General features: G+C 43.8%; 1 protein-coding gene across 3 annotated transcripts in view; it reads right to left on the bottom strand.

The window, feature by feature from the left end:
- The window catches only part of ALPK3 (alpha kinase 3), a 153662-nt gene that overhangs the window by 77580 nt on the left and 58415 nt on the right, over positions 1 to 17667 (bottom strand). For all 3 annotated transcript variants that reach the window (XR_005775560.1, XM_040413630.1, XM_040413631.1), the window contains one exon: positions 16176 to 17595. Coding sequence is in view for 2 of the 3 variants with exons in the window: in XM_040413630.1 (XP_040269564.1) it covers positions 16176 to 17595 (1420 nt within the window). In the remaining variant the exon portion in view is untranslated. The remainder of the gene's footprint in view (positions 1 to 16175; positions 17596 to 17667) is intronic.

Below are 17667 nucleotides of genomic sequence, written 5' to 3'. Positions count from 1 at the left end.
GTTCCTTTCTGCTTTAACCAGTCTGACCAGTCTCTTTGGCTGCTCATTTTTGTCTCACCCACTCTACAAACAGGTTAACGTCAGATTGGACCCTTAAAAACAACAGGGCCTCAACGGTTTATCAGAAGACAAACCTATATGACGCTAACTTGACATTATGGTCTGACTCTTAAGGATTAATCATCACCAAAAATCAGGGCAAAACCTCAATATGAACGCAACATGTGAATAGAATTGGTTCACAAATAACCTATTAAAGCTGCTTGATGTTCTGCATGTCAAACCCAGACGACAATCTAATGGGTACGGAGAGCCCCTGACTCTCCCCTGACAGATGATTGGGCACATTGATTTTGAATGCCGGATCCCTTTGTTCTCGGTTTTAACGTATCTCCCCATTAAAAACACATACACGTTCAGCTTACCTAAGGGTGTATGTATATGAAGTAGTTGGAAGAGATAGCTGTTGGCCAAATTAACTATTCAAGGTGTACGGTCATCTTTAGAATGTTGAAATAATTGATGGGAAGAAGACTATGACATCTTGAGTCTCACTGCCCGCTCTGCAGCATGAAGTGATGGAGTAAAGACAGCAGATACATTTGGGAAGGTAAGATCAATCTATTGAGTGGCATTTGAAAGCAAAAAAGGGCAGGGATGTGTTTAGCTTTAGATCCCTCATATTCTATCTGTTTTGGACCAGACCATGAAGGGTCACTGTAATAAATTCACATCTGTGATTACACAAGTTACCTAAAAATTAAATAACACTCTACACAGTTATAGTGCCTTGTAAAGGTCTTTCATGGAAGAAATGGGTAATTTTTTTTAATTCAGACTGAATTACACCAAAAGTAGAGCTGAAAAAAGCACCCAGGATTTTTTCTTTGCCTATATAGTGCAGGATGGGCATTTTTAAAGAATAAGATAGATGCTCTTGTGTATGTCTTGTGTATAGCTGTTTTATTTTTAATTTATGTGTAATGCGTGGGTTGTCAGTCATCTTAATTCCTTCTTTCCCTCAGATGAATCCTACATTTTCCATCATGCCTGGCTTTGCAGAGACAGAGGGGGTGGAGGTGCATGACACTGTACTACTCTGTGTTAGGGCGACCATGACAGATCAGTGACATAGCTTCTGTCCCTTCACACTGCAGGGTCTCCATGTTCTCCTATGTGATGCAGTTTCAGCCTGTCTCCCCTCTCTGCCCTGTCATCTCTCTCTCCCCTGTCAGCTCTTACATGCAGGAGGCATAGAGACCAGTGTGAAGCTACATCTCATAATACTACACTGGAGAGTCAGCATACACAGATGGCATAGACAGGAAGTGTGAGTCAGGAGGTTTATATAACTGCAGCTAATCACTGTATATCTCCACTCACGGTCCTTTAGATAGGGGAGACATTATATCTACAACAGAATACAGAGATATACAGTGAAATAGGAGGGAAGGGGGGGGGGGGGGGCTGAAAGCTGCCAGGAGGGATTTGATTGGTGATGATGTCAGCCACATGGAAGAGACCAAGTTCCTGTTTATACATTACTGCAAGCTTTCATGACCAGGATCCCATAATGAAAAGGTCCAAAATGTGTGGATGTAACTGAGTTAGGGTGAAACAAAGTACACTGATAGAATACTGCTGGTCAGTTAGCAATATATGCAAAATAAAAATCTGAGTGCTTCTTGAAGGATAATTTTTTTTATAGGTGCCCTATACAAATGGGAGATACAGTATCTTCTTGACCTTGGACATGTTTATGGAAACTATTGAAGGAGACAAAAAAAACTATTGCAGCAGAAAGGAGAGTGAAGCATGGTACCACCTGCTCTGTTTCAAATACATTCATGTTTGATCTGGTATGAGCCTAGCAATCACTCCTGGAGATAGATAGCCTCCACTTACATGACTCTATTTGACTGGCATTTAAAAGTATTTCCGGGATTTAACCTACAGGCTACTTTCCAATGATTAATCTTTGTTATGTCTTATAGTCCTGAAAATATTATACAAAAATACTAATATGGACAATCTATTCCTAATATTGCAGTTGATTTCAAATACCCTGTAAGGCAGGGATGGCCAACCTGAGGCTCTCCAGCTGTTGCAAAACTACAACTCCCAGCATGCCCAGACAGCCTACAGCTATCAGCCTACAGCAGTGCATGGTGGGAGTTTTACAACACTTCGAGAGCCGCAGTTTGGCCATCCCTGCTGTAAGGGAATTCTGGGTTAATAGAAGGTGATTGTCTTTTCCGAACTGTAATCTTTTAGCCAGAAAGCAGAGGTGCTACAAAGAACAAGTCTTGTTATACAGAATCCATCATGTTCATGCACAGTCCATTGAATCCTATAGGCACTATGTAATTCTTGAATTTCCCTGCAGTAGCGCTGCAGGGAAAATTGCAGGTAGGTTTACCAACAGATTATAGTGGATTGCTGATAATCAGCAGAGGGACATGTGATCATTTTATTTATCCAAAGTTAACAGCCCCTTTAACCATTAAAAGAAGGAAGGGTGGGTCAGTGGATGCTTGTGATTATATATTTAAAATGTGTCATTAGTTAAAGAGGATTTTCACTTTGCAGTTCTACTGAATGACATTGCCAGAATGACTGTCCCATAGCTGCTGAATGGCTACCGTACGTTAGCTATTTCCTGAATCCAGGTAAACAGAAAAAAATCAGAGGAGCAAAATTCACTGATGTTCACTGAGTTTTGGTTGTATTTTATGCAAAGGTCCAGTAACTAAATGCACTATTTAGCAATCATATTAAGAAAAAAATCATGGCCCTCTCAATTCACACAGCCTCCATATTAACAAACAACTGCTATTCTTAGTGCAATTGGATTCAAATAAGTATGTTTCTGCAGTGGTAAATTCATTGCAATTGGTACTGGAAAGGTTAAATAGAAACAAAAATGAAACTTAACAAAAAGCTTTAGCATCAGATGCTGAGTGCAGAATTTCACATATCTTTGAAGTCATATCTGCAAAAAGCAATGAGAGCCTGCAGATATTTCCATCCAAGAGCAAAAGCTTTACAGCATATCAGCTGATGACATTACTTTAATAGAAGTATTAAGACTTGTTTAAGGGTACTTTCACACTTGCGGCAGAGTGATTCGGCACGCAGTTCCGTCGCCGGAACTGCCTGCCGGATCCGTCAAAACGTATGCCAACGTGGTCCGTCTTACAAATGCATTGAAATGCTGGATTCGTCTTTCCGGTGTCATCCGGAAAAAAACGGATTCGGCATTTTTTTTTTTTATCCGGCATTCAGGCAAGTGTTCAGTTTTTTTGGCCGGAGATAAAACCGTAGCATGCTGCGGTATTATCTCCGTCCTGATCAGTCAAAGAGACTTAACTGAAGATATCCTGATGCATCCTGAACGGATTACTCTACATTCAGAATGCATGGGGATAAAACTGATCAGTTCTTTTCCAGTATAGAGCCCCTAAGACGGAACTCGGTGCCGGAAAAGAAAAAGGCTAATGTGAAAGTACCCTTAAAACATCGTAGTGCTTAACCCCTTCCTGACGCAGCAATTTCACATTTTTACATTTTCGTTTTTAGCTCCCTGCCTTCCCAGAGCCATAACTTTTTTACTTTTCCGTTCACATAGACGTATGAGGACTTGTTTTTTTGTGAAACAAATTGTGCTTTCTAATAGCACCATTAATATTGCATAGAATGTAGTGGGAAGCTGAAGAAAAAAATTCCAAATGGTGTGGAATAGGAAAAAAAAAAAAAAAAACGCAATTACGATACAGTTTTATCAGTTTTATTTTTAAGGTGTTCACTATGGGCTCTTAATTCTCCGGGTCAGTACAATTACGGCGATACCACATATGTATACTTTTTCTTGTGTTTTAATACTGGGAAAAAATAAAAACTTTTGAGAATTTTATTTTTTATTTCATCGCCACATTCTGACCACATAAATTTTTTTTAGAATTACGTCTTCGGAGATGTGTGAGGGCTAGTTTATTGCGGGATGATCTGTAGTTTTTGTTAATACCATTTTGTAGTGTATGACTTTTTGATCACTTTTTATTCAATTTTTTGAGGAGGTAAATAGATGAAATATGGAGAATCGACCATTTTTTTTTTCTGTTACGCCATTCAGCGTATGGGATCCGTTTTTTTATATTTTAATAGTAGAGCCGTTTTTACACATGGTGATGGCCATGATGTTAATTTTTTTATTGTTTAAATATTTACATTTTGTGGAAAGGGGGGGTGATTATAATTTTTATATTTTTTTTTAAACTTTTTTTTAAAACTTTTTTTAGGACCACAAGTGGACCACAATATGCAGTCATCAGATTGCAATTTGCATAGAATAATGGAATTTTCTCCATTATGCTATACAGAAATTTATATATTATGCTGCCACCTGCTGGCCTAAATTTAAATATATAACTAATGAGCCTGGAAGGCTAGTACAGGCTTAAGTCAGGCTCATTACTTATATTGAACGCCTTCCCCGATTTCAGCTTCCAGGTTTCAGGCCTTTTAGATGCCATGGTCACATTTGACCACGGCATCACGGGTGTATGCTGCATGAAACAGCTCGCTCTGCTGTGGAGCAGGTGCCATCTTCAAAGACCCGACATCCGCCGTACATGTAAGGTGGATGTCACGAAGGGGTTAAAGGGATTGTCAAAGATAAGTAAAAATCTTAGACATGCCTCTTAAAGAGGTTGTCTCACTTCAGCAAATAGCATTTATCATGTAGAGAAAGTTAATACAAGACACTTACTAATGTATTGTGATTGTCCATATTGCTTCCTTTGCTGGCTGGAATCATTTTTCCATCACATTTTACACTGCTCGTTTTCATGGTTATGCAATCCATCAGTGGTGTTCGTGCTTGCACACTATAAGAAAAAGCACTAGTCTACGTGCGCTCCCACGGTCCGGGCCACCAGAGAGGCTGCCACTTTTTCTTATAGTGCGCAAGCACGACCACCACTGATGGATTGCAGGGTGGTCTGTAACCATGGAAATCAGCAGTGTATATTGTGATGGAAAAATGAATCCAGCCAGCAAAGGAAGCAAATGGATAACAACAATACATTAGTAAGTGGCTTATATTAACTTCCTCTACATGATAAATGCCATGTGAGACAACCCCTTTAATGGTCTAAAACAAAAAATGATGGTATACTCTTTTTATTTTAGACCATCTGAAGGCGTGTCCAAAATGTTTAATTATGTTGGACAACTGCTTTAATATGAACACCTTACCAAAATGTGCTGGCTGTGCCCGTGCTGCGGTCCGCAAATTACGATCCGCAATGCACGGGCACTGACTTGAATGGGGTCCGCGATCCGTCCGTTTTGCAAAAAGATAGAACAAGTTCTATTTTTTTGCGGAACGGAAGCACGAAAGCCCACGGAAGCTTCCGTTCCGTTCCGCGCCGCATCTTGCAGACCCATTTCTTTGATTCAAAACCTGTTCAACTTTATTATTAATATAGGGGTTGGTCCTCAAGCCTAATTTCCTCTGGTGGGCCCAAGGAACCCCAGTCTGACAGTGAAAACATGGCTCATGCACATGACCGCATGTATTTTGCGGTCCGCAAAAAAAAGAATCCGCAAAAAATACAGATGACATCCGTGTGCATTCCCTATTTTGCGGAACGGAACAGCTGGCCCCTAATAGAACAGTACTATCCTTGTCCGTGATGCGGACAATAATAGGACATGTTCTATTTTTTTGCGGAACGGAAATACGGACATACGGAAACGGAATGCACATGGAGTACCTTCCATTTTTTTGGCGGACCCATTCCGCAAAAAAAAACAAAAACGGAACAGACACGGAAATAAAATACGTTCATGTGCATGAGCCCTTACTCTGGATGCAACTATACTCCTATGTATTATTGTTAGGCTACATGCACACGACCGTGTTCCCCCCCGTGGCCGTATTGCGGACCGCAGCATGGGCACGGAGCCCTAACGTTCGTGTGCATGTAGCCTTAGATAATGACAACCATTCATTGTAGTACATGTATATATGTTACTTATTGCAAAAATTTGTGCAATGTCTGAAAATCCCTACGCTGCGGACTTACTGCGGTGGAATTCAGTCCGTTAAATCCCCTGCATTTTACAGTAGTAAGAAATTGGATGACGTTAAAAAATTTTCAGCAGAGGAACAGGAAAATATACCAAAACAAATCGGTTAAATGGATTGAATGACAAATACAAACGGAACACCTTCTTTTTCTCTCCGTCACCTATTGACTTTACTGTTCCAATATGTTTCTGTTATTTTTCAGTACACAGCACTTTTTCACCCCCATCAAAAATAGCGGAAACCTGACAGAACAGACGCAAGCTGAACACAACAAATGCTTAAAATAACCCATTCAAACAAAGAAGGATTAAAGGGGGCTACTTTTCCCATTTTTCAGTTTCTAGTCTAATGGAACAGAAATATGGAAATCACAAGCTGATCTGAACAAACCCTGTGGTATGGATTTTAAATCAGCAGCAATTCAATTTATGTCGCGTGTTGGAACTGCATACCGTACCTCACCCTTTGCAATGCGGAGAATGAAATCCACAAAATTGATGGTATTAGTTCAGCAACAAAAACTGCACCATTTTTTGCCTCTGTGGAATTCTGGAATCTATGCTGCAGGTTTTTAACAATTTGCAGTGAACCAATCCTGTGTGGATGTACCTTTTAAGATCTGAATAAGGCCTCTTGCACACGACCGTATGGCTTTTTCAGTATTTTGCGGTCTGTAAAAAAAACGTATCCGCAAAAAATACGGATGACGTCTGTGTGCATTCCGTTTTTTTTAGGATCCATTGAAATGAATGGTTCCGTATACGGAACGCAAAAAACGGAACTTAAACGAAAAAAAAAACGTTCGTGTGCAAGAGGCCTAAGATCTTCTGGAGCATAGACTACATAGGTACAACTACATTGCAATGTGTGTTGCGCGACATTCATGTCACACCAAAGTTGCTCGACATTTATTATAATGATAGTCAATGGTGTTGGACTGTGACATGGATCCATGATGGCCTCTGTGTGCTGCTGTAGACTATCTGCTGTAGGACAGTGTACATATGGAGATATTCTACCTATAAGCAATGTTTTGTAGGGTTACAGAATACCTAAAAATGAAAACTTTGCTTTTGTTGAGATTTATTAACATTTTAAGTAGTTTCAGATTTTACTTTTGACAGATACAAATTTCAGAAAACATCTGACATCTCATAAGTCTGTCTTCAGAGTTGAAGAGAGCCGATGGCAGCCGAAGGGGCACACTGCTCCGCTGAGCGCTTCTGCCCCTTTGTCTCAATGATAGATGGGGGTCTCAGCACCAGGACCAGTTAAAACTTCTGAAATGTCACTGTGACCTGTCAGAAGGTTTCTAAAATTTCTCTTACTCTTTAAATATAAATCATAAAGCTTATAAAAGAGCACTTTTCTAACATGAGCAGCTAATAGCGTTTTAAATGTATGTATCTACCGTTGTGCTCATAAGTTGACATAGCCCAGGAAGCTTCTGTAAGACTTGTCCTATTTTTAATAGAACATGAGTGATCAGATATGTTCATTTTAATGTGTTTCACATGAAATCATTATCCATCATAGAATAGCACATCCATTAAACAATCCACAGCAGTAAAGGATATAATAAAATTCTCCCGTTCAAAAGTGTCCCTTCAAAAACAAACAATTTGTATGATGCCTTATTTTGTATCAAGGATGGCTGGAAGCCCTCCACATTCACACAATGGTAGTCTATGGGTTTATTCACACAGCTGTTTTTAGTCTGTTTTCACAGACCGACAGCCCCCATACAATTAAAGGGGTCGGTTTTTCTAATGGCCATTCCTCAGAAAGGCATCAGTAGAAATCGGCTGTTAAAGCCAGACCATTGTCTGAATGTTGCCTTATTTGTTTAAAGGGGCTGTCCAGGATCAGAGCTGAACCCAGACATATCCTCATTTTCACCTAGGCAGCCCCCCTGTTATGCGCATCGGAGAATGCTCTCGCTTGCTCTGCGCGATACAGCTGTTTGTTTACATTTTTGCTAGGAGGAGGCTTCTGCCTAGCAGTGTTGCCCGTGACATCAACGACACTGATGGGCGAGCTTCAGTGCTGCCCTAGCTGTTTTACAGGGAGGCTGTCTGGGTGAAAATGGGGATATGTCCGGGTTCAGCTCTGAACCTGTACAACCCCTTTAAGAGAAGTCTGGAGTTCAGTAGAAGTTGAACAGGACTAACTGTTTCTGGGTTTATAAAGTAGATCTGTTTTTTGACTGTGGATCCTATTTTCCCCATGCTCCAGTAAGGGTGGTTGGTGTCATACATAGGATATTTTAGCTGTTATTTGTGAAGTAAGCTACTTTTTGGCGTATTTTTGGCGCAGATTTAGTCGCAAAGGGGATTTGTGGCCGAATCTATGACTTTTCTCTGCTCACGCCACTTTTCCAAGTTGGCAGAAAAAAGGGACACGGCATGGGCAGGCTGGCTGTGCCATCTCATTTATCTTTTCCTACGCCTATTTTTGGCGTAGAAAAGGACATAAATCTACATCAGCAAGTTGCACAGTCAGCACCTCTACAGTACATAACTTAAGCGCATCGAGCGCCAGCGCATGGTTATTAAGACCAGCATCTTAGACGTTTTAGACGCCAGTCTTAATAAGGCCCTGCAATGGTGGTGGACCCGCCGCAGTTATGTAGAAGCGCCGCTTCTAAATGCAAGACAGCTTCCTAGCTGTCTTACATTTAGACCATTTTCTGTGCCTAAAAAAGCCATAGAAAATGATAAATGAGACGGGTCTTCTGGCCCATCCCCTTCCCCCACCCCGCCCACTTTTTTAGACCTGGTGTGAGCGGGGAGAAGTCGCAGATTGCAGTGCAAAGGGCCTTTCCCTGCAATCTGCACCAGAAATACATCTATAAGATTAAAGGACCTTAACATGTATAGCTTGGAAGAAAGATGAGACAGAGGGGATATGATAGAAACTTTTAAATACATAAAGGGAATCAACAAGGTAAAAGAGGAGAGAATATTTAAAAGAAGAAAAACTGCTACAAGAGGACATAGTTTTAAATTACAGGGGCAAAAGTTTAAAAGTAATATCAGGAAGAATTACTTTACTGAGAGAGTAGTGGATGCATGGAATAGCCTTCCTGCAGAAGTGGTAGCTGCAAATACAGTGAAGGGGTTTAAGCATGCATGGGATAGGCATAAGGCCATCCTTCATATAATATAGGGCCAGGGGCTATCCATAGTATTCAGTATATTGGGCAGACTAGATGGGCCAAATGGTTCTTATCTGCCGACACATTCTATGTTTCTATGTTTCTATGTTTCTATCTAATATAAAGAGGTTTTCTGGGTTTTAGATATTGTTAGCCTATAGGTCATCAATATCAGATCTGTGGGGGTCCAACACCTGTTGATAGAGCCTTGTGCTTCCAGCTCCATACACTGTATATTTTCTTGCAGAGGCTGCCAGAACTAGCTGATCAATGGAGGTGTTGTGTGTCAGACCCCTGCTGATCTGATATTATTAACCTGTCCTGAGGATAGGCCATGAATATGCAAGTTCTGGAAAACCCCTTTAACAAATGCCTAAAGAAATGCTTAAAAAAAATAATACACACACAAAAAACTGTTGCAGCACCCTAGCCAGGTTCTCTCAAGAACTAAGAAGCTCAACAACATTTTTTTTTACACAGATACTAATTACAATCATAAAAGGCACACGTCTTTATGTATATCCTTAATTGTGGTCATGGCTACGGCCAAGAGGTATCCGAAGAACCCTAGGGAGAGAAACAACAGGAACAACCTAACCCAGCTAGGCGTGTCTTAGCTGACCTGACTAAATGGCTTGTTGTGTGCCCTGAGCCACGATCGTGGGTAGGCCTATAAGTGGGCATACCCTGTGGAAATGAGAAGATAAGGGAGGGAGGGTGGGGCACCTGAGAACCCACGCCTGGAAGTGAGGGTGTGGCTCGTATATGAAGAGCCTCCGCCCCTCCCACAAATGCAGGCTGACTAATCAGCCTTACCAACTTGTGGTCATGGCTACGGCCAAGAGGTATCCGAAGAACCCTAGGGAGAGAAACAACAGGAACAACCTAACCCAGCTAGGCGTGTCTTAGCTGACCTGACTAAATGGCTTGTTGTGTGCCCTGAGCCACGATCGTGGGTAGGCCTATAAGTGGGCAAAAACCAAGCCAAGTAGGGTAGAAAAGGAATTCGAATGGCATGTGCAAACTAATCCCCAAGCCAACTGCAAGGCGTCAGGGATCTAGAGCGAAAATTCGGGGTATACGAGGCAAGACCAGTAGGAGACCTACAACCCATCTTGTGGATGACAAGGCCAGAGACATGATTCTCAATATTGCGTATACTGCCCCAAAGCGGAATGGAGGACCGGGAATACGTTGTGAAATGGATCATAAAAACCAACTGAAACTTGTAAAGTTTGGCTCTAGTGCGAGTACTGGCAATGCCCTAGCCTCAGGAGATCGTGGGACCGCAACCTAACTGCCTAGACTATTTAGAAATGAGGGCCAAAAAGAAACCATGAAGATAGGAAGAGAATCCTTGAATAGTTCCCCAGACAACAGCTATCTGCTAGCCGTGGTCCGCGCGTTGTTCTACTGTGTGCCCGAGAATTATTTTTGCGTTTGAGACGTGAAGACCGACCTACAATCTGAAACTTCTACCGTGAGGAAATGCTGGACCTTGTCCAAAATCCGATTTAACGTGGTTGTAGGGAGTCTGAGGTTAGTGCGGCAAGAAGCTACGAAGCCATAATATACAAGATTCTGTCTATGCCCTCCCATGAGTGAGGGAATGCAATGCAATGAAGCTACCGACGAAAATGAGTTCCTGGTCATGGTAAAAAGGCAAAGACTTTGCGCGGGGACCTGGTTGACAAGATATGATCGACTACGATCAGAGACTGAAATGTTAGAGGGAATTGCCCTACTTGTTCTTCATCTGGCAGGACCTGAACGAAAGCATGAAGAATTAAAGAAAGACTAAATATCTGCGTAAGACATGACAATGATGCTGTAGGGCGAACCGGACCAGTTTGTGGTCAAAACATAAAGTGAGCAATCAACGTTGATTATTAGGAAATTAGGGAAGCAGGTATGTATGCGATACATAGGGGCCAAATCAGCCCAGATGCACAACCAACCAGGCAATCAGCCCAGCAGGACTGAAAAACAGTCATCGGGCCCCCGAAGCCATGGGGCCGAAGCTGTCATCGGGCCCCCGAAGCCATGGGGCCGAAGCTGTCATCGGGCCCCCGAAGCCATGGGGCCGAAGCTGTCATCGGGCCCCCGAAGCCATGGGGCCGAAGCTGTCATCGGGCCCCCGAAGCCATGGGGCCGAAGCTGTCATCGGGCCCCCGAAGCCATGGGGCCGAAGCTGTCATCGGGCCCCCGAAGCCATGGGGCCGAAGCTGTCATCGGGCCCCCGAAGCCATGGGGCCGAAGCTGTCATCGGGCCCCCGAAGCCATGGGGCCGAAGCTGTCATCGGGCCCCCGAAGCCATGGGGCCGAAGCTGTCATCGGGCCCCCGAAGCCATGGGGCCGAAGCTGTCATCGGGCCCCCGAAGCCATGGGGCCGAAGCTGTCATCGGGCCCCCGAAGCCATGGGGCCGAAGCTGTCATCGGGCCCCCCGAAGCCATGGGGCCGAAGCTGTCATCGGGCCCCCGAAGCCATGGGGCCGAAGCTGTGACCGGGCCCCCGAAGCCATGGGGCCGAAGCTGTCATCGGGCCCCCAAAGCTATGGGGCCGAAGCTGTCATCGGGCCCCCAAAGCCATGGGGCCGAAGCTGTCATCGGACCTGAATAAAAGGTGCAGGTTAAATTAAACCATGAGCCTGACCGATGTGGCAGGCGATACCTAAGATAAACTACGTGGCCTGAATGACATGCAAGGCGAAATATCGTTAGGAACGAGACCTGACCGACGTGGAAGGTGACCCCAATATGAGTTCAACTGCATGACCTGAAAAGACGAAGGGAAACGTGACAGAAAATGGAGATAATAACGGACAAAGTAAAATTAAACCTGAATAAAATAAGCTGGCAAGCAGGTAAAGATATGAGTCATTCAAAAGCATAGATGCACAGGTGGACAGACAACCATTGGTCGGACCCCTGAAGCCATGGGGCCGAAGCAACCACCAGGGGCCCATGGGGCCGGGCAGCCGCCAGGATGCGAACCTTAGAATTAAGGACGGCAGGGGAAAAGATTGGGGCTTAACCCAACGGGTTTAGTAATCAACCGGGACTCGATAACCTAGAAAGACAAAGACATGGGGTAAAGCTTTTTAATGAAATGAGGCTGAAATGAACTGCAAGTACTAATCTGTAAAATATAAATGAACAAAGAAAAGGTGTGCCATGGAAAATAGTAGCAGATGGCCGTATGACCTACCAATGTCGATGACGATTGTGAAATCCTCTAAGCCAAGAGCCATGCGTGAGAGTCCCCCGTGGCGGGAGCCATGCGTGAGAGTCCCCCATGGCGGGAGCCATGCGTGAGAGTCCCCCATGGCGGGAGCCATGCGTGAGAGTCCCCCATGGCGGGAGCCATGCGTGAGAGTCCCCCATGGCGGGAGCCAAGCGTGAGAGCCCCCCATGGCGGGAGCCAAGCGTGAGAGCCCCCCATGGCGGGAGCCATGCGTGAGATACCCCCATGGCGGGAGCCATGCGCGAGAGTCCCCCATGGCGGGAGCCAAGCGTGACAGCCACTCATGGTGGGAGCCATGCGTGAGAGCCCCTCATGGCGGGAGCCATGCGTGAGAGCCCCTCATGGCGGGAGCCATGCGTGAGAGCCCCTCATGGCGGAACAAGTATCAGATGACCGTGCGAACTACGAATGACGATGCCAGTCGTGAGGTCCTATAAGCGGAGAGCCACTCGTGCGAGCCTCTTATGATTTTATTATTATTATTTTTTATAAACCACTTATGCAGCACCAGAATGCCTTGGGGACTCGCATAACCATGACCCCTTCCAACAGCAAACCTGGAAACACTAACCAGCCTACAACCATGTTATACCCCTAACAAACAGAACATGAAAAAACGGTCATGGGGCCCCCGGAGCCATGAGGCCGGATCAGTCATAGGGCCCCCGAAGACAGAGGGATGACGATAAGTAATTAAAACGTAAGCCGGACCTGATGGCATATGAAGCGACTTGAATGATTAGATTGGCTAGAAGGTGGCCTAAGGAAGATGACTGCCAACAGGCGTTAAAAATATAGTCATTAGTAATCCGAAGCACGTGCATACATAAAACACTAGCCACCGCGAACCATAAACGTAAACATGAAATTGAAACAGAGATGGGAGAAAAAACAAGAGCCTGAGGCATTGCAAGTTCGCTAAGAGAAGTCTCTTATCGTGACAAACAAATAAACGGTTTGTGAAAACATAGCAGGAAACTTACTGGCCCACTGACCTCTGCTGAGGAGCTGTTTGGTGAACTGGGGCAGGAGACCAATCTGAGTGAATACGAACCAGAAGTAAAAGGAGACCAGTCTGAGTGAATATGAACCAGGATTAAAACAGAAAGTAGGCCTATGGAATGTAACAGACCACCGAGGAAGGGAACGTAAGCCTGAAAAGAACGCAGTTATGTTTGTCGGGAGAGAGGTACCAGAGCGGTGGGTGCAGACTGCCCCAATGAGATTGAGCAAAACCATGACGTAGCAATGAACAGGAGAATGCAGCTTTGAGTGGGAGCAGAGTACAACACATGATGTAACAACAAATGGGTGAATGCAGCTTTGGATGCGAGTGGAACCTAAAAAACATGGTATGGGCGCAGCTCTGAGTACGGGTAGCGCATGAAAAGCATGGTATAAAGCGGACGTATAAATGCAACCTGGAAGTGAGCAGAGTATTGACGTGATGCGAAAGCAGACACGTGGACGCAGCTCTAGTAGTGAAAGGAGTATAGGACAACATGCGAAAGCAGACATGCGGACGCAGCTTTGGATGTGAACAGAATATTAACTTGATGTGGCAGCAGACATGGAAAGCGGCTTTGGTGAGTGGGGTATACGACCTGGTGTAGCAGTAGAAGTGTGAACACAACTTTGGGTATAAGCAGAGCATGAAATTTGGTATAAACGCAGCTCTGGTTGTGAGTGGAGCAAGGTGGGAACACCAGGGTGGTGCGTCCAGAGCATGAAAACAGAGTAACAGTAGCAGCTATGGCTGTAAGCCGAGTATACAACATGTAATAACAGGCGTGTAATACGGATCCGGCTGTCGGCTGGGACAGAATGAGATGTAACAGCCAACAGGTGAACGCAGCTTGAATGCGAGACCAATCTGAGTGAATACGAACCAAGAGTGGAAAAGTACAGGACAGTAAGGACGTGCGGATGCAGCATAAGACATGAAATGAAAGCCGAAAGAGTAAATGCAGCTCAGGATAACAGCAGAGCATGAAAGTGCGGCAGGGTTTTTAAGTACATGGAGCAGTGAAATACATGAAGTCTAAAGATGGTGGTAGCGGGGGGAGGGGGGGAGACACATCGCAAGGAACAGCTACAGCAAGAGGCCTAACCAATAACAGCTGCGTCCGATCTCCAAACATGACGTCACGTGCAGCCCGGGTAACTTTCTTTACAGCAAACCGGCTGAAGTAACTTTTCATACGAGACGAACGAAACAAAGTGAAACTTGTAAGATTTGTAGGAGCTAACTCCTATTACCAACAAACAAAGTTGAAAAGAAAATAGAAGTATTTAGGCCCAACAAGCAAACCTGAGGTAGCAGATTCTGAGGCAAAGCCTCCCGTTCGCTAGCAAAGTCGGTTCTGACCGGCCAGGAAAGACGGCCCCGGCACAACCTACTTACGTAGTACGGCGCGTGCATGCCACGGTAGCAGAGAGCCAAATAACAAGCTCCATGCTGCAAAGAAAGACTCCTACCACCAGAGAAGCTAGTCTGCTAATGACACCCAGCAGCAGCTGTGCACCTGAGAACCCACGCCTGGAAGTGAGGGTGTGGCTCGTATATGAAGAGCCTCCGCCCCTCCCACAAATGCAGGCTGACTAATCAGCCTTACCAACTTACCATTTCAACCTGTGTGTTTCAACTTGACATTTGAGTATTATCAGCCCAGCATTCAAAGGTATATGAAATTTTGATCTAAGCAATCTGTAATTTAAATTTTCATTATGATTACTGATGACAAACTAAGAAATGATGATTTGCAGGATCACTCATATTCTCCCAAAAATAACACTCATCTTTAAAGAGGACCTTTCACCGATCCTGACATTGTGAACTAAGTATCATGACATATACAGCGGCACCCAGGGATCTCACTGCACTTACTATTATCCCTTGGCGCCGCTCCGTTCTCCCGTTATGTCCTCCGGTATGTTCGGGGACTTGGTTATAGTAGGCGGAGTCTGCCCTTGTTCTGCTGGGCGTCTCCTTCTCCTAGGCTGTAGCGCTGGCCAATCGCATCGCAGAGCTCACAGCCTGGGAGAAAAAAAACTCCCAGGCTGTGAGCTCTGCGCTGCGATTGGCCAGCGCTACAGCCTAGGAGAAGGAGACGCCCAGCAGAACCCGCCTACTATAACCAAGTCCCCTAAGTCTCGGCCTACTATAACCAAGTCCCCGAACATACCGGAGGACATAACGGGAGAATGGAGCGGCGCACAGGGATAATAGTAAGTGCAGTGAGATCCCTTGGCGCCGCTGTATATATCATGATACTTAGTTCACAATGTCAGGATCGGTGAAAGGTCCTCTTTAAATTTTCTCAACAATACATTTCCTACAGAATCTGTGTAGAAAGCTGCAGCAAAAGATGAAACTGCTGTTTGTTTAGACAACATTGTCTAAACACATGAGACAGTGCTAATATTGGCATAATAAACCATGTGAGGTGCATACTTCAGGTCCTCAAATGACGCTTGAGATGTGATTTTATACAAAAGAATGCAGGAAGTGGAATGATAGTATGTGGAACAGAGAGTAAAGGTGTCACGATGGGATAGTTATAGGGCTATATCCAAACATATGAGTGTCTTGTCTATAATTAGGTGCTGTCTGTGATCTTAGTCAAGATGGAAACTTTTGTTTTATTTATCAGGCAAGCAAAGAAGAAAATAAAACTTACTTCATTGAGGTCTTCCGAGGATATCCTGTTCTCCTCCGAGTTTTGAAGGTCATGTGTTTCTCCCAGTCTTGCACGTTCATCACTTCTAGCCTTTTGTGATACATTACAAGAAGAATCCAGCACTTCTGATTCTTTCTTTAGCTTCTGCTCAGCAGCATTGCCAATTTTGGCAGACACAAGTGTGGAAGAACCTGTTGAATTGTCTACAACTGGTTTTGGTGGTTGATCCTTTGGCTTAGGGTCTTTTGCACTCTGATCAAGGATTGAAACCGATTTAGTTGAAGGAAATTCATTTTTTGCGCTTGTTGTTTGTGGAGGTTTGCGTCCAACAGATAATTCTCTTTGCTCCTTTGAACGTCTTGGGGCTGCTTTTGGTATTTTTATTTGTCCTTGAGCTGATGGACTTGCTGGACTCACAACTTCTGTCTGAACTTCATTTTTTGTCTTCTTGACTTGGTCAAGAGGTAATTTAGCTTCTGGTTGTGATGGTGAGTCATCAAAGTACATATCCTTTAAGGAAAAATTTACATCATCCTTACTTTGTAGATGACCTGGTTTTGGAATGGAAGATTCACCTGCCTTCTTACTGGAAACAGTATTATCTTTTGTTTTGTTTAGATCTTTTGCTACAGTTGTTTTTGCTGATTTATTAGATAGGATGGAAGGTGCAAATCTTTTATTCACAGCAACTGGTGTTGTCTGAACCTCCATCTTTTCATCTTGCTGCTTTGTTGCATCTTTACCAAATCGAGATCTTCTTTGAACAGGACTTATGCCTTCAGTTTTCTTGGCAGTTCCCTGTTTCGTCTCCTGTTTTGTTAAGTTTGTTGTACTTAAAGGAGGCTCTTCCTCTTTTTTCTTCTTCTTTGCATAAGACTCCTTTGGTGTAGTTTTTTTTGTTATGACTTCCACTGTTTCATAAACATATGCAAGGAATTCTTTACCATTTTCTTCTATGTTTTCAGGTACGCTGTAACCATTTGTGGTTACCTCTTCTTTCTGTTGTGTTTCCATCACATGGAAGCCATTGACCACATTATGTGGTTTCTCCTTTATGTTTGTCGCTTCATCTTGAAGCCTAGAGTTTGGATCTGGAACATGAACCTTAACAGGCTCTTCTTTTTCTATTGATTCTGTTGATGTATCTTTATTTTCTGATGATAATCTTCTCTTTCTTTGTATCCTTTCAGGACTCAATGCTCTCAGTCTTTCACTTTCAGTAAAAGTTTCCTGAACCTGTTTTCTACTCTGCTCAATTTCACGCATTTTGGCTTCTGCTTTTCTCTTCAGCTTTGCAAACCACCTTTGGTGAATTTTGTATTCAGTCATGGTTCCAACCTCTAATACTCCAGAACAGGACACAATACCTTTGTTATTTCTGGCTGAGGCTTGATAAATTGCAGCATCTTCTTCACTACACCTGTAAAATAAAAATGAATTATCTGCACCATAGATATACTGTATGGTAATTGGAGATGTACATTTTGTTGTT

The sequence above is a fragment of the Bufo bufo genome, chromosome 1 (genome assembly GCF_905171765.1).
Source record: "Bufo bufo chromosome 1, aBufBuf1.1, whole genome shotgun sequence".
Lineage (NCBI taxonomy): Eukaryota > Metazoa > Chordata > Amphibia > Anura > Bufonidae > Bufo > Bufo bufo.
Note: the sequence above shows the minus strand (reverse complement) of the source record. Positions and strands in the feature narration are given on the sequence as shown.